The sequence below is a fragment of the Pelobates fuscus genome, chromosome 3, assembly GCF_036172605.1.
Source record: "Pelobates fuscus isolate aPelFus1 chromosome 3, aPelFus1.pri, whole genome shotgun sequence".
NCBI lineage: Eukaryota > Metazoa > Chordata > Amphibia > Anura > Pelobatidae > Pelobates > Pelobates fuscus.
The window spans coordinates 37,848,834-37,867,555 of record NC_086319.1 but is presented as its reverse complement, the minus strand read 5'-3'; the positions used below and the strand labels follow the sequence as shown (position 1 = coordinate 37,867,555).

The following is an 18,722-nucleotide window of genomic DNA, read 5'->3' as shown; positions in this document are numbered from 1 at the left end:
CAGGACATACACAAGTCTAATTTAAATACACAGTGCAATAAAGTAAGTTTAAATTAGATCTTTCTTTACAGGAAATATGTAGGGAGGTTGTGAGAGTCACAGGCAGGGGAGGTGTATACACAAGTGAATTAACTCTGTACTGCAGATAATTGAGAACAGAGACTGCAGGGGCTTTATCTACAAACAGAAACCACTTTATTAAGCTTAAGTTGTTTTGGTGCTTTGAGTGTTTCTTTACACCTACAGGTCTATTCCAACCAAAAGCAAGCTAAACAGAATTTATTTTTGTATTAAGACATTTATAGATATGGAACAGCTGGTAAAGTATATCTGACTGGTCTAATAATTAGTAGCACAGTATCAGAGTTTTGAATTACAGTGCACAAACGAACTGTGGGTAGAACAGAAAATAATCCTTAGCTAATTGCTCCACATGCAGGGTGTGTTTTATGTATTTAAACACAGTCTTTACTGGTGAGAAAGGGTCCAGTGGAGATGTGAAATACATCCAGCTTGTTACGTCATGTGGTTGTTTATTAGATTTCCCCCTTTGTACATTTAGTAAGTATAGATGTACACACTTTTTTGTCTATTTATCTTTTGTAACATTAAAAGAGGTTTATTTTATGAAATCTTATGGAATGCAAAACTCTGACATGGTGCTACTAATTCTATTACATTGAGGGGTGTATAGCTATGCCCCTGGAATAGAGATTATTTGACATTTTATGTACCCTGATGCGGACGTTAAACAATTTCCAGCAACCAGTACTTTACACTGGGGAAGCAGTGGACCGCTTGTTTATTGCTGCGTTAGCCTGTTGTCTAACCATGCCACCAGAGGAGGAGAAAGACACAGTATTAAGGGATTTCGTCACTGGAATCAGGAAAGTGAAATAAATTAGTTAACGCTTTCTTGGACTGCTGGATAAAGAAGGACATCTTTGTATTCCCAACATTAGTATAAAGTGTTCCTTTAAGCAAAAATTGGTAGTACTTCAAGTATTTGCCGATTCCATGTTCAGGCTTCAAATTTCCAATTGCCACAAGCCATGAGCAAATGAAAATTCAGCCCTGGAAAGTAGAAATTTACCCCTGGTGAGTGTCCCATGGCATGCAGCGGCAAGTAACTTTTAAGGCCTAGTTTGACGTGTAGGACTTGAAAATGTTGAGCCCTGCTATACTTAAACACAATTTATTTATTTTTAAATATCCCTGAGCAAATCATGGCACAATTTGGCCCAGTAACTATGCATCAAGACCCAATAAAGCAACCTAAAGAAACAGGTTCCAATGTGTGTTTAATACAACACATTTACATTGGCTTTGAATCTATAGCTTGATTCCGAAATGGTTCAATGGAAAATCTTAGCTATGGAACATTTCATCCTAAAGAATAAAACATTAAATCAAGCATCTGACAGCTTTCACATCTGAAGAAAGAAAAGGCTCTGAACTCACGGCGGCAAACTTAAAAGCAGCAAAGTTAATTTGCATAGTTGGCCCTTATCTAAAAGGCCCACCAAATAACAGTGCAATAACAATAGCAGATTAGGCGGCCAATTTGCAAAGTAATTTTCACATCACACTTTTGCTTTATAATATGCTTTTGCTTTTAGTTTCCCCACTTCAAACTAATAGTTCTAAGAACTTTTGTTCTCTGACACACATTCAATATTTGGTGTGTGTGCTTCAGGAGAACAACTGGTAAAGTAATAAGCATGTTTGCATAGTGTCTTGTTGCAGTAAAAACTTAGCACTTTGCTAAGCAAAACAGACGGTCGGCTCTTTAAATGTTATCACTTCTCTTCTACCTATGGCTTTGGTAAACCCATTTTACAAACCAAAGAAAATTCACTTGCTGGTAGGGTTTGAAGTTGATCTACTGTAGCCAGAAAAAGTGTAACAGATGGTCTATTTTTTATATTGTATGTCACTACCAAATGTGCATCAATTTTTTTTTTCCATATTTGGAATCCAAACCAGATTTCCTCAAGTTTAGCAACTGTCACGGGTGCCCCATTAGAAATGACAGCAGGAAAATACTCGTTTGAGAGGAGCCTCTTAAAGCCGTTTACCTAAACAGTTACATTATTTCAATGCAACTTCTGGCTTACCCTTGCCACCCACCGTTAGTCCTCTTTGGTCAAAACTAAAACTGTGTAGGTTATCAAGAGTACGTGTGAGCTCATAAATACAGACAATCACATGACATTTCAACGCTATACTCTAGGAAGGACACTTTCAGACCTTAAAACTGTGTGTGCGGCCTCAGCAGATACAGGTTGCCGCCACAGAGCAAGGGTAAGCCTGGACTATGCTCTAAAAATATATTGAGACACACACTACAATATAACACACAAGGAGATTATCACGTGAGCTTATTTTCAGTAATAATAATTTTACAAACAAACAAGGAGTCAAACCATTTGTTATCTGGGGTCCGCAAGGCGTGGATATCATCCTTCATTACAGCTCCATGAGAGCTGAAAGCGATTTTCGCTGAAGCTCTCTTCAGCACATTGGCCAAGAGTGACAAACCCGTTCTTGAAAGTTTGACTCCTTACGATAGGGCACTCCTGGCACCATAACCACTACAGCACACATCCAATTTAATTTCCTTGAAAGGGATTTGTAAAAAAGTGGTTCACCGATTTATTTCTGCTTCATGTAAATCATATACAATGCTGTCTAACTTTACTTGTTTCGCATCATTAAAACATGGATATGAAATGTGGTTTACAGGACAGTTCTGATCCTGTTATGACCGTAAAATATATATATATATAAAAAAATAACTTTGAACAACAGAGTAATTTAGAAACCATTAAAATCCCAACAAAAATACATTTCTTAAAAATGATAAGAGTTGTAAATCTGGTACTTTCACTCAAAAAATAAAATAACAAATATTGGCTATTTACGAATTCTTTCATTTAAGGTCACATGCTCAAACCCTGCAATCTATATAAGTGTATGTAATGATATGCAATGACCAGGCAGCCAGCTCCTCAGATGTTTCTGAACTACATATCCCATGATACTCAAGACTGGCACTAGCAATACAACGAGCCAGGGCCAGGATATTTGAGGTCCTCTAATTTTTGTCACATTGCTTGAAAACCGATTGACACCAAACAGGAGAACAGCACCAATCATTACAATGGTTGGAGTGGCTATAATACCTAGAGGGTTCCTTTAGAAACTATTATAAAAATCGAAAAAACCAACCACTGAGACCCTAGATCTGGATTCATATAAGGTAAGTATAAGGTTAATTTATCACTTGACATGGAATACTTTATTAGGTAGCAGATCAACTAACAACAAACCTTTTACATTACCATTGCGAGGTTGCAACTGATCAATAAACGAACGAATTTGGAAAGGCTGCATAATACGGATTGAAGCCTAAAGTCAGCTTTTGGCCTTCCATCCCACCTGTTCTAGTTGTAAAGGTACATTTTAAAGGAATGTTGCCAAGTATGAACGAGATATTGATCCATACCATGTCCCAATAACATCCTTTGAAAATGAGCTCTAGGTTTTCTAATTCTAAAAAAAAAAAATGTATGAAATATTTATGACCGGCGGAGTTCAGAAGGTAATTTCTTAAGCATTTGAGCAGCTGTGTGGTTTCTCAAAGTGGATAAGCACATAACAGAAATAATAAATGTTTAAGACATTAGATATCGTGTCCTTTTCAACCTCAATACCCACAGTTCTTACCTCTTCGATTTCTTTAGTTTTTGCTGCAATTGCTTTTGCACGACTGTTATGCGGACGCACTTCGAAAATTTCTGAAGTCGCAGAAACATTTGCCTCAAGTTCTTCTGATGGATCTCCATATAACGCAGATGACTGTCCAATCTTATAGAATACAAGAATGCATACGTATAAAGAGAGATTTTGTGACCGTATATGCACAAATACTTCCAAAATACTTTCCTGATATTTATGCAGAAGAGAACAAGATAATAAAGTTAATCTAAGAATCCTTCTAGTTAACGTGATTGTGAAATATAAGGGTAAACAAACTATCTATATATACCAGGAGTGGCCAACTATTGACTACAGCGCAGCAACTACAGAACTACCACTCTAACTGACCTGGTCAGATGAAGGTTGACCAATAGTACCATTTATAGAGTGACTACACGGACTGAAACCTACTGTTTTTACATATTCATCTGTGGTTTCTGGAGCATTGTTTTCAGACAGTTCCATCTTGTCAGCAGCCCACATGGAAGAGGTTTCCACAAACGCACCCTCAGATCTGCTACTTTTATCCAATTCCACAGCCTGTGAAAAGAAAACCAATGGCTGTACACAATAAATCCACGCAAAAGGCAATCTCAAATACCCATGCTAGCTCTTCCTCGGTTGGAAACTACTTGGATGCAAATTTGTTTGATGAGAAACGACAACCTGCTATTCAAAGCAGCAAAGCCGCTGTCTGTACATCAACCATACCAGGTCTCAACAGACCAAGAGGGTACATGCGGTTCTCACTACCCACCAATATAGCCATTAAATATTTTTATGGAGTTCCAAATTTATATATATATATATATTTTAGTTAAACATACATGCACAAATATAAATTTTATACAGAACAGGTAATAAATATATTCAACCACGACAGGTGCATTCTGTGCTGAGGTATATTGCCATAAATCTCTTTAAAAAAAAATTGTACTTAAATGTATTTAAAAAGAATATGCACATTACTGTGAATTGCAGGATTGGGATATAAATAAATACACAAATGGAAATGATCACCTTAAAGGTAAAAGACGACAGAAACCCCTGTAGTGGGAGCAAGTTTCCTTGTGTGCGCAATGAGACTCCATAGAAATCTCCTGAACATTATGCTGGAGGAAAGTGATGGCTGATGGGAAATGGCAAGGTATAACAAGTGGGAGCAATCTGACACACACACTTAAGACAAGTGGCAACTCTTTATCTAATCTATATCTTTTGAATCAACTGGAAGTTCTGTGAAACTCCAAAGCAAATATATGCTTTCTGACATATAGCATTAATAATCACTGCAGCAGTAAAGGGTACAATATAAAAAATTACAACAAACAAAAACAACCAAGCAAACCAAAACAATATAAAGGACCACCAACAACAAAAAACATGCCTGCAGTACCCCTTCTTTATAAGTTGAGCTTACTTACCTTTGCTGGCAGAGTTGAGGCTGAACTTGACGGGGAGACATCTCTGGGTGACTTTAAAGGATGACCAACAGGTCTTTCTTTACCTAGGATTTAAATACAAACATGTGTATTAATGAGAATGTACTGTAAATACAATTCACCCTCATGGAGCCTTAAGTGGAATTATGTCAGGAACAAGCGTCTAGTTTCGGATTTTGACTCTCCCGAGCACGCAGTCTAGAGGGAGGGTACTGGCAGTGAGCCTCAGTTGCAGTTGTTTAGTCCCAGAAGATCGGACTTCCATCATGGTAACCTATCAGTCATTATCTACTTTCTGGGTAAAAACATTTTAAAAGGACACACCAAACACAATAACAACTGTATTATTGTAATAATAAATAAACAAAACTGAGAGACAAAAGTAATGGCTATCAGAAAATAAGAGGGAACAAGACAGAGTAATACGTGGAAGCTCGAAAACTGGAGTGAGTGGGGTTTCACCAAATCCCAAGGATTAACGTAGAAAAGATACAATTTATCCAGGAGCTTTTACAATAAAAAGAAGAGAATGCCTTATAGTTACACAATAAAATTCTAATTTCTAAAAATGAGGAAATTCTTAAAATGCAAATGTGTGTACTCAGGCAGACAAAGTTATACTCAGTATAAAATCACAGCATTATGTTTCATAGCAGCAAATAGTCCAAGTATAAATATAAAAGTCCCAAATTGGCTGAATAATATATATCAGTCTTTTAGAGTGTGTATCATAAACCACCTTTGATCTGCTGGATGAAATAGCAAGATCAACTGGGGTATTTATGAATTTATATACTTTCAATACAAGAAAGATCGAGTGCAAAAGTAGAAAATTAGTGATAATTCAAAAAAATAGATCCAAAATGTCAGTAAATAAACCAAAACATAAAAATGTAAATGGAAATAAAATAAGGGCTAATTAGTATTGCTGACTAACAGCCCTTTCTGTCTCATTAGAGATATCTTTGCCAGAAGCTCAAGGAAGCAGGCTGAAGGGTCAGTGTTAGGACCCGCTTAGGGGGGTCTGCCTTGACGTTGGCAGGCGGGCATCCCTCCAATGGCCATTGGAGCAACTAAATGACCTCCATTTGTCTAAATATACATAGGGATTAAGGAGAAAGCGCAAGTAACATTTTCTTTTCTTTGGTTTTTACTATATATTGGGGCTGATGTGTGTTGTAGTCCTTGCTGCTTAAGCGCAGGACTTCTCTTTTTGTATTTGTACCCAATCATTTTTAGCTTAATAAAGCAGTTCCAGTGTATAGATCATACTCCTGCAGTCTCACTGCTCAATTCTCTGCTATTTAGGAGTTACATCATTTTGTTTATGTACCCTAGTCACACAACCCTGCATGAGACTTGCACAGCCTCCCTAAACACATCCTGTAAAGAGAGATCTAATGTTCACACTTCCTTTATTGCGCATTCTGTAGAATTTTGCATTTCTTACCTCTTGCCCTGTTAATAACTTTCTAGATCATGCAGGCTGTGTGTGATTTAAGTTTAATTTACAGAGCAGGAGATAAAAAAAAAAAAAAAACAGAAACAAAAATAAAACCCCACAAACTTCCAAAGCAAGTTAAGACGTGATTAAAACTGTGTCAGCCACAGCCAGAGGGTGTGTGGCTCAGGCTACATAAACAAACAAAACGTAACCCATAAATGGTAGAGAATTGAGCAGTGAGAATTCTGAGGCAAGATCTATACACCAAAAACTGCTTCATTAAGCTAAAGTTGTTTTGGTGCCTATAATGTCCCTTTAACTAGAGTAGAAGAATAGACACAAACAGGTTTATTTGTATAACAGACTCTTTATATCAGCAATACGAGATAAGGTGCAGCATATAAGTGCCAAATCAAACACCGATCTTATCATAGGAGTTCATATCTATTAGGGCTTCTGCTGTGTCCAACTCCATGCAAGTCTGGGTGAGCATTTGCCTCTATGAGACGACTATACCGTTACCTAATCCATCTGCAATAGCAGACTTGTGCTACTCTAGGTAATTAAGTGAGATGCCATACTATACTATCAGTTTGAAATGTTATTGTAATGAGAAAGATAGGTAGTGGGAAAGAAGGCATATGCATAGATACATGGATGAGGGCAATAATTATTCAAATATTTAGGACATTCCAAGTTTAATTATTTTGCATTTGTTACTTAAATATATTGTACGTGATGTCCTTGTTTGTATAAAATGCAAATTATGTTTTCCAAATGATCAGTAGTGGAAAAATGATACTGTGACCACAAAGCCCTAAGCACAGTCTAAAAGGAGAAGAACATGAAGTCAATATAGGGGAAAGGGGGTATTTAAAAGTAATTTTTTGTTGTAGAAGGTGCAGTAAAACTAATGGTAATCCATTAAAACCCGTTACGCAGTATGGGGTGGTGCCTGACATCTTACTGTATACAAGTCTAATTACATCATATATTGAACGCCTGTGATAAAAAGGGATCCATTTCTTCTGGCACTTGAAGCTGACAAAGTGTTTGGCTGAACTGAGAGCCCTTATCTTTGTGCATTACATGGCATTATTATCTGGTTTCTGTTTGACAAAAAGATTCTAACACATTGCTGCTGGGGAAAGACGTGCAAACATTTCCTTCATGGTCGAAGGAGAGGCAGATAGAACAAATATAAGAGTTTAAATGCAATTATACTAAAAATATTTATATGGTGAGATTTTAAGGAGGCACAAAAAAAAACCAAAAAAAACAAAAAAAAACCAAACAGTTTTAGTAGCTAATAAAACAAAAAACAAAACAAAAAAAACACACAGATACTATAGCTTTCAGAATCTATAAGATTTATTTTTTTTAAGGGTGATTTTGGGCATTTTTCATTACTGAAGGATACATCACACTTCATTCAACATTTGCCATTACTACATTTATATAATGGAAATATTTTTAGCTTTTAAAAAAAAAAAAAAAGTCTTATAGCTTCTGAAAGTGAAAAATAGCCACCTCTGCTAAAGGCCTCCGTTTAATGTTTTTGGACAAGCTTTTTAAATTATGTAATATTTTATGATAAACTTTACTACAAAAAAAATAAATCTAAATATTAAGTTGTCAAAAGTAGTCAAAAATATATACATACAAAAATTCATATTTAAAAAAAAAAATATCTAAATATTTTTCATATTAAATTATTTAAAAAGTTGATCCAAAAATAAACCCAGGCAGTGTTCACACGTTGGCTATTTTAGACTTCAGTTTCACTACAATTTAAATCTTTAATGTTTATACCACAAAGTTTCTTTAAAGGTACAGTATCCAATAGGTTTTGGACAACATTGTTCTATGAACATTCTACTCTGCACAAGTGAGCAAGATGATGTCACAAATGTAAATGTTCACGCTCAGCCAAAGCTTCAGAAATAGGACATCCACCACAGGTGTAAATGGTGACCTGACAAATTCCAGCACCATCTGTGCATAAAGCAAGATTGAACATGCCATGACACATGTTTTAACCCCAACAGCTGATTTCCCTTTTTATTGAACTTTGGAAAGCATGTAACAAAAGAAAATTGACTACCTAGTAATCTAGTAGAAATAGTAGAAAACAAAACAAAAAACCAAAACAAAAAACCCTGGAAGTTTACATTAACAAATATCAGAGGCCTTTGTGTCTTTCAAAAAGTAGGTGCTCTGGGCAAGTGAGTTTAGCCCTATGGAGACAAACTTGTAGGAAGTAACACCTCCGACTGCCTGACGGACAGCAAGGCCTGTGTAACTGCATTCATTCAGATAAGTGACAGTTTCTATCGAAATCTGCATTTTTATAAAACAAAGAAGACACACTGCACACGCACAAAGCACAACAAATTAGCATTAGTGTGTTTTTGATTTTCCTTTAAACCCAAGAGACAAAAGGTCTATTTTTATTTTTTTACATTTTTTTTAATAAATAAAAAGTGTCCTACTCTCAAAAGTGGTTTAAAGTGTTCCAAGTAGAGCAATTGCTATAGAAAACACTGGATCCAGCAGGCACATTTAAAAAATGTTACACCACTTTCCAGATCGCAATTATTTTTTTTTTTTTTACAAAAACATAATCCAAAGTATGTTCCTTCGTGGTTTCATGATGTCAGAGATGCTATAATGCTGCAATGAGTATACAGATGTACATGAAAGCATTTTCACATTAAAAACAATAGGAGCCATTTCAGCTTTCCCAGGACAGCCAGCTTCCAGCTCGAAAGGAAACCAATAACCTTTATACTGCGGCTTCCATTAATTACAAATGAGCAGACACTATACTACACACACAGGGATTCTCTAAACAGAATCCAAAGTGAATCGAAGACAGGCAGCTGGTAGAGTTCAAACATATTTCAGAGCAAGTAGATTGGATACAACCAACATAATACGTGCCATTTACTGTCACACAGTAAGTAGTCAAACTGTTTTCAAATGGCCTGACACTTACCTGGGTACTTCGGATCCAGGCTCCTCCTCTCAGATCACAAGTCCGATAGTTCATATTTCTGTATTATTCCTGCCAACTCCACCTGTGTTTGCACAGAATGCATTGGCTGACAGCTCAGCTAATGAATGTTGTCCAAGTATGGATTACATGCATCTGTCTATTGCTGAAGGTGAATTTTCACTTTAGACATATCACAAATATAAGCTGGGCAGAATGCAAAAACAGTTTGAATGCATACTGTGAACATGGCAGCTGACACCATAATCACTACAATGACAGGTCATTGTGCTTAGACTGCCCCTTTAATGCACACAACTCCTGTCCAATGCACTTTCAACTTCCTAACATGTACCTTGTGTTACATTTTGAAACCGGCACTGGAATAAGGAAATGGAAAAGTCCTCACTATTAACACTTCTACAGAAGCAATGGCGAAATGTATTAAAATAACTTAAAAATACCAAAACATTCCATAAAAAGTATTTCAACACACTCCGCTAATTTATAAAATAAATAATTTTCTAGGTTATAAATTAAATTCAGAATATTTTTTTCTTCTCCACAAGAAAACAACAAGGGTGCCTGGGTATACATAAAAACACACACTATGAACACAAACAAACAACTGATATATTAGCAAGTACGGTCAAATTCTATAAGCAGACACAGCAATGCAAAACAACCAGACTAATTTGCAGCTTTTATTGTACAATGTGAAATTCACAGTTACAAACTAGATGTTAAAGAAACTAACGACTTAAGACAATTCCAGGTCACTTTGGAATGACACCACCCTAAATAAAGAACAATAAACAGTTAAAGATACCCATATCTTCCCGACTTCCTTAGTCAACATTAGCTTATCAAACACAAACTGAGGCCATCCCAACTTCCTCAATCAAGAAAGATAAAACATCATGTAAAAATGTACAATTACTTCAAGGTGTTTAGGAACTATATCTGTCACTAAATAATTAGGAGTATTCTATGTATTGAACTTTTTCTTTAGGACTGCAATGGCTGAAAGTCCAGGAAAGTAAAATAAAATAATTGTGCGAGGAGTAAAGAAATAAAATGATTAAAATGTGCAAGCTGGCTTGAGCTCACTACCTGCGACTGTCCAAATCTGTGCAATCCTGCATGTCCTACATGCCACCAACATGTTACATTTGCTTTTAATCAAGTCTCCAAAAGTGCTAGTGCATGTGGTTTCAAAAGCAGGCCAAATGCCCAAAATATAGTACGGACTGAATCTTAATAGTTTGACCCAATAGTATTAGAAGCATTTCCATTATAAAAATCACACTAATGGAACACAGCTTTATTTTAATGCATTTTCATAAATAAAGTGTACCAAGTAGACATTTACTTATTAACCAGACTTCCTTGATACAAGTTTTTCAAAAACTGTACCTAAAACCATACTATTGACTTACAATTATTTCTACCATTGAACATTTATATGATGTTTACAGTTCTACTCTAACAGTTTATAAGAAAAAAAAATGGAGACACCCTACATATGCAATTGAACTGCTGCTTTGTCAAATACTAGTACCCCATTTAAGAAAAAGAAAAAAAAAAGTGAGAACACATGATATAGTGACTGTTCTAGAATTATTTCAAAACTTACTTCTGCTGTGTTGATGGGAGGGAAAGGATTTTCCTCTGTCTGGTGAATAGCTTCTGCTACTGACGCTGGAACCCGATCTACTATGGGGAGAGTCTCTTTGAGTAACTGGAGAGTCTCGAAAGAAAAGAGACTCTCTTCTGTGTGGTGAACGTTCTCTCATGTAGACGTTAGGAGGATACATTGGCTTTCTTCTAAAACCTTCTCGGTTTTCCCTATGAGAAACAAAATAATGCTCATTTTAGAGGGCAACAGGATATTAAGACAGCTGTTGCAGCAACAATAACATTTTGCAAAGATCAAAAAAACACCCATGAAGTGTTAGATACTGTAAATTTGATTTAATCACTGGATGACGATTTCATTTTTTCAGATTAGTTTAACAGTTCTATCAGAACGGATTTTGTTATATACCATTAGAAATGCATAGTTTTTGGGACACTATAATCACTCGAACAACTACAACTTAATGAAGCTGTTCTGGTGTTGACGGTCTGTCCCTGAAAGCTTTTAAATGTACACACGGTCTTTTCAGAGAAAAGGCAGTGTGGACATTATGGCCTAGGAACACCTATAGAGGCAGCCACTCAGACGGTCACTAAAGGTGCTTCCTGGGTCACTGCTGCACAATGAGCAGCACTGTTGTTCAGCATCGCCAAGCCCTGCATTGGGAGGCTAAACATTCCTCATAGAGATGCATTGATTCAATACACCTATATGAGGAGATGCGGATTAGCGCAGAGCGGCACATGCACAATAGCCTTCGTATGCTTTCCTATGTGAAATCATTCGACTGGCTGAGATCATCAAGATTGACGATAAGCCAAGGAGGCGGAGACCGGACCTGCGTGGCCCTCTGAAAAGGTCATTTTAGACCTTTTCAGGCTAGGACGAGGTTGGACGGCGGCTTAAATGTAGGTTTCCAAACTATAGTGTCTGAATGGTGAAATTATAACAAGGTGAACTATCGCCAGTATAATAGGTTTATCATTCATATTTGGAGAACAATTAAAAACATTTTTTTATTTAACTAAAATAAGAACATACATATTCATGTATTTGGTTAAACATCAATGGTTGTTAACTGAAATGCTTAAACAAAAAAAACGTAAAAAAAAAAAATGTAAACTGCAATGGTTTGCTGTCTTGCTTGGGTCCCTGCTAAGAGTCAAGTCTTATCTGATGCTGGTTACTCATTAGCTGAGACCTCTTGTTTCCTTGCTGGATCCTACCAGAGGTGGAGCAATATGAAATATCAGCACGTGCAGATACTTTTCATATTGAAAGGTAAGGGGTTCATAGAATTGCAGAATAACATTGGTCTTTTTTTGTTTATTTCAAACGGTTCTTGCTGAGAAAAATTGCATGTTATCTCTGCAGACACAAGTTCAATTAACTTGTATTAATGTAATTAATCTACTAAAAATTTTCAGTTTGCATTAAAGGGACACTACAGTCACCAGAACAATTACAGCTTAATATAGTTGTTCTGGTGTCTATAGTCTATACCTTCAGACTTTTTGTTGTAAAAGCTGAATTTTCTCTGAAAAGGCAGTGTTTACATTACGGCCTAGGGACACCTCCAGGGACAACTCCTCATGTGGCTACTAGAGGTGCTTCCTAGGGCAGTGCTGCACAGTGTGACTGCCATTCGGTGTCTCCACCCTCTGAATAGTGACGCTTAACATTCATCATAGAGATACATTGATCAATGCATTTCTATGAGGAGATGCTGACCGACCAAACTGTAATTTGGCCCCGCTTCCTTGACTATTGACGGACCGCCTAGCACCCCGACTGGGTACCTCCATCAATCACGGTTTCCTAGTACTTGTGAGCACCATATACACCTTGCCTGCATACAGAAGGATCTTCATCATATACCCCTGAGGAAGTTCAAAGATTATTGAACGAAACACGTAGGGCTGCTGTACAGTGTACAGAGTTTGTTTTTATTTTATTTCTTTTATATACTGTTTTTCCGGTTCCCTCGACCCTGGGATCTTATGACTGGAACATTTTATATGATATGCCTGTTTGCCACTTCAATCTTGTAAGTGTGCCCTTATATTAAAGTGTCTATTTTATTAGGATACTCTGCACTATTACGTTTCTTTTTTTCCTTCTATATATGCCATGATGCTCTACAAGTCCTGAGGTTTCCACCATCTTTACGATATGTCTACAATAAATTTTGGTTTGTGAGTGTGAATAACTATTTTAATTTCCACTCCATTTCTATCGCAACATTATTGCGCTATGTTTTTCTCTGTTTTTATTGTATTGTAGATTATTCTCTTTTCCATATTGTTTTGAGGACCCAGAGGAGTCCTTATCTAAAGTACATTTAGTCCAAGGGTAATTGTTCAGATTTCTCTATTGCCCACTAAGTGTGTGTGTTCTATCCACCATACGTTGCATCTGTCCACTTTATATTTGACCACGGTGAGACTTGAATTAGGGAGCTTTTAAACCTATCCAAATGCATTCAATGGAAGCTCATTTTAGCAAGGTCCTCACCACCTTTCATTATTTGTCTTGTCCAACTTGTCTTGGTGCAACTGCTCATTGGTTAGTACACCTATTCTACACCACAAGAGAATATGTTGCAGCTATATTAATAATAATAGTAGACCCTTCAAAGCATCACTGTGTCCACTGTGTACTGGGGAAGGCAGTGGATTTGGGTCGTATTTTCAGTCCAGGCCAGAGCTGTCATATGTGGCTTTGGTCACTGACTTACAATGTAAAGCTAAAGCCAAGGCTATATTTCCCTCCAGGATATAAGGCCAGGATGCATATGATAAAGATAAGGTTGGTTCCGGTTCACAAGCTTTGTAAACTAACTCTCATAGCCTCAGTTAGAACTGAACAGGGCTCTCTCCAATGGGACTCTTAACACGTGATCGGTCTTCGAGTACTTTGAGTTCACTGAAGTGGTTGGAGCACAGGCAATCTATTAATTGATATTTGAAAGGTTAAACGGTTAAATTATAAACATGTGAACTTTATGACATAACATTCCCAAAAGAAGACAACTTGAGCAATTTAATATAGAGCATTTGAGTCTTTTCACTTGGCCATTTAATCACCATATATACCGACGCCATATTTTCTGAGGAAAATCGAAACCGTGGAATGGCCTGATTTAGATTAAGCTAGTTTTCCCAGAGATGTTATTTGGTAAGGCGAGACTATATCACCATACTAACCAGCATCAGATTTAGCCATCAGACAGCTAAATCTGTATTATTTATATAGCGTCAACATATTCTGAAGTTTTTTACATTTAGGAATAAGTGATATTTTGAGGTAAACAAGGCCCTAGTCACACAAGCTTCCAATCTATAAGGATTGGAGGTAGCCAGATATATACCGATAAAGGGACACGAGTCAACAAAACAACTACAGCTCAATGTATTGGTTCTGGTGAGTATAGTCAGTCCCTGCAGGATTTCTGTTTTAAACACTGCCTTTTCAGGGAAAAGGCAGTGTGTACATTACTGCCTAGTAACACATCTAGTGGCAGTCACTCAGATGGCCACTAGAGATGTATCCTGGGTCGGTGCTGAACTTTCCCCATAGAGATACATTGATTGCCCAGCGCTGTTTGGCTCTGCCCCTACCCCACCACTTTCGCTGAGATCAGAGTTGACAATCTCTGCCAACCCAATATTTTTCCAATAAGAAAGCAATGGATTGGCTAAGATTGTCAATTCTGATGATGTTAGCCAAGGAGGCAGATCAGGGTGCAAGGGTGGGACAGCATCATCATTATTATTATTATTTATATAGCGCCAGCAAAATTCTGTAGCGCTGTACAATGGATAAATAGTGTTTTTAACAATGTAGGGTCAGGAATACACATTTGTAGTGTTTTCCTATAGTGTTTTGCTCAAGAACACGTGCTGGTAAGGTAGTAATCAGTGGCTTTATTGGCTGGTTAGAACAGTTGTAATGTCCCTTACTGCCTTAGAACTGGGAAACCTAGGAATCCCGGTCAGAACATGATTCTACAGTGAGCAGACAGCCAGTTAGAGCCCAGTCACTATTGCTGGACAGCCAAGTGACACAGCCAGCAATACTGCAGTTCATAGCACTGCCAATCACAGCACAGGACCTTTGTGAATGGCTGCAAACTAGCTATGTTTTCACATGCCTACAGTTTTTTTTCAGTTCAAACAATAACACTTATAAATAATCACAAACTAAGTGATGGATAAAGTCTATTTTGCTTTGCAATAAATAATCAAATAAACAATGGATTCAAATAAATAAACACACTTGTTCCTAGTTTCATTTAAGCTATAAAGTGACTATAAACTAACTTAATTTGTGTAAAAATGCTAACTTTTCCAGGCTGTTCCCAACCAAATATTTATTGGGTAATGGGAAAGAAACCAAAATGATAAAAAAAAAAAAAAAAAAAAAAAAAAAAGTGTTAAATAAAAGCATGAATAGCACCAGTTTTGCCTTGATAAATCTCTCCTATAGGATTGTCCTTTTACTGAAATTCCAAAAACACAAAAGCCAGTTATGGTGCCAGTTTCTGACACTTGGTTCCTCAGGAGCATATCATCCTTTCAATCTCCTGCGACAACGTTAAAGTGTAAGCTCTCTCACTCCACTTTAACAATATCAATTCAGTACAACTCTATACATCAGTCATTGAATGGAAGCGTCAGATGAAACTCTTTTAACATGAGTTAAGTTCTAACAAGGACACAATTCATTATACCTTATGGAGGGGCAACATCGCGGTCATTAGAATAGTTTCTCGGGGGCGTGTCTTGGCCACCATCTTAGATGGCCACGTTTTAGAGAGGCTCCTGGACAAGGGGGGCAATTTTGTCCATAAAGCACCAATTCAATTTAAATGAAGAAATTCTACATATAAACACTAACACCTAATACAATTCCTAACATGGAGAAACCTAAGAAAGTTGAAAAATCCGCACCTGTCACGAAGAAATCGGGAGCAGGAGCTGCTGGGGTGAGTAAGGGTGCCCAGGCTCACTCCCCTGCCTCCAAGCCTGGCTCGCGGCTGGTTTCGCCGCTTAAAATATCGTTGGTGGCGCCGGGGAAATCCCTCCCCACCTCCCTCCCGGTCTCACATGCCAAAACTTATGCCTGTGCGGTCGCGACCCGCTCGCGGCATCCAGAGAGCGGCGGGACCGCGGCCGCACTAGCCGACACCTCTGTGTGCGGCTCAGAGTGCTCCGAGCACTCAGCATGCTCGGAGCACAAAGCTGTGTCTCCCGCGAGCGGCAAGGACCACCCAGAAAGCCGCTCGCGGTCTCAGCATAGAGCAGCCCGGTCACTCACTTACAAAAGTGACCGGGCTGCAAGTAAAGGGGGGGATGGTGTGAGGTCTCGCTCCCCATCGGGATCCTCGGCCTCTAGGTTGTCGGTCCCGGAGGGGGGGGGCTCTGCTATCCGACCCCAAACTCTTAAAGGCACAGTAAGGGCTATGGAAAGCCCAGAGGTCCAAGATATGGAATTAGGAGCTGAAATGCTCAAAACCAGTAATTTCTCTGCACTACCACAGAGTAAAAATCATGATGCCACAACAAAGATGGCTGCCAGACCAGACAGTGTGTATTCCACTCCCAAGATGGCCACTGCCACCTCCAATATGGCTACCACCACGTTTATGGCAGCGACTTACAATCCTAATATGCCACCTGAATTGGCAGATGATCTGCCACCATCAGCAGGCATGATAATACAACTCATTAAAGACTTGAGAGTCGATCTGAAAAACGACTTTAAGAAAGACTTTGACACTTTGTATGGAGCCATGGAGGGCATTAATCAGCGGACGGAGATAATAGAGAATAGATTGCACTCTCAAGAGCAATCTCACCTGGATTTGGTTGAAACTGTAAAAGAGCTTCAGAAGCAAGTACACCAACAGGCGGAAAAATTAGCGGACGCCGAGGATAGAAGTAGGCGTAATAACCTAAGGATCAGGGGGATCCCTGAAAATATAGACTCTCTGGAATTACAAAGTTATTTCCAGGCAATGGTGAAGGCAGCTCTACCAACTGCTAAAAATACGGATCTGCTATTGGACCGCATCCATAGATTGCCTAAACCTGGTAATGCGCCTGCGGCTGCACCCAAAGATGTGATAGTGAGATTTCACTATTACCACATTAAAGAGGAATTTCTGGGTGCAGTACGCACGTCAGGTCTCACGGGGGACTACAGCGGCATGAAGGTCTTCCAAGACTTCTCTGCCCAAACAATGAGGCGACGCAGAGAATTTCAACTTTTTACCGCGGAACTAAGACGAAGAGGGATAAGATATAGATGGGGATTCCCGGTTAAAGTCCTTTTCCGCATGGATGGCAGGAATTTTATAATCACGTCGCCTGAGGAAGGAATGGAACTCTTCCAATCCATGAATAGGAGTCAGGTATCGCCTCATAGACTATCGCCATCTACTCCTCTGCAGGCCAGCAAGAGAAGCAAATCGGACACTTCCTGAGTTTCCAGTTCATAGGGCTACAGTCTTCATTTTCCACGGTCGTAAATCTTTCGACACTTCAAGTTCAGATGTTCTTCCTATTTTCACTAAGGATTTTTTATTTTATTTTTTTATTTTTATTTTTATATATACACGTTTATCTTCATGATTTTTCTCTATTGATTTTTCTGGCTTGGTTCTGAGAAAACTTTATCTCTGCAACAGGCTTTCGAGTCCTGCTCCAGTCTGGAGTTTTAGCGGGATTACTTTGGATTTTGACTTGTTTCTCCTGGTTATGACTGTCCTTAGAGTTTGCACACCAATGACTATTTGACATGAGACTTAACGGTTTATTTCAGAAACCGATTTGACCACTTTCCAAACTTTTACAATCAATATTATTCTATGGTCCCTTGTTTTTTTTTGTATATCATTGCATATTTAATTTTATTATTATTATTTTTTTTTTTTCCGTGATTTTTGTCCTTTCAAAATGTCATATTTTACAGCTGCCTCTTTGTTTTATTTTTTTTTTTTTTATTTATATTTTTTATTTATTTTTTTGTTCATTAATATTGCTCCCCTTGTATCCAGCAGCCTTCTCTCCCCCCAACCTGGGCCTAATACCCTGAGATGGAGAGACTTTTTTTGCTCTCCCTCATGGCCCTTTTTCACTGTTTGTTTATTTCCCCTGATAGGGGTGTATACCCAAGTTTTTTGTACCCCGTTGATATTTTTATTTTTATATTTTCTTTGACCATCCATCCTTTAAAATTTGGTAGAAATGTTTACAGACCACGAATCACAGAAATACCTCATACAAAAATGCATATTATGTGGCATCAGCGACTTGCACAAATTCGTTCATTTATTCCCGTACTCACATGTACACATCTTGAGTTTGTTGTGACGTTATTGTTGGATGTTTCTTTATTGGAAGGCGGTTGTTCGGACTCTCACAAAGTTGAATGTTC

The 18,722-nt window shown here is 37.9% G+C and overlaps 1 protein-coding gene across 1 annotated transcript in view; it reads right to left on the bottom strand.

The window, feature by feature from the left end:
• The window catches only part of PPHLN1 (periphilin 1), a 103,523-nt gene that overhangs the window by 49,008 nt on the left and 35,793 nt on the right, over positions 1-18,722 (bottom strand). The window contains exons 5-8 of the mRNA XM_063445111.1: positions 11,280-11,491; positions 5,187-5,269; positions 4,174-4,302; positions 3,730-3,870 (exon numbers count right to left, since the gene is read on the bottom strand). Of these exons, the coding sequence (XP_063301181.1) occupies positions 3,730-3,870; positions 4,174-4,302; positions 5,187-5,269; positions 11,280-11,491 (565 nt within the window). The remainder of the gene's footprint in view (positions 1-3,729; positions 3,871-4,173; positions 4,303-5,186; positions 5,270-11,279; positions 11,492-18,722) is intronic.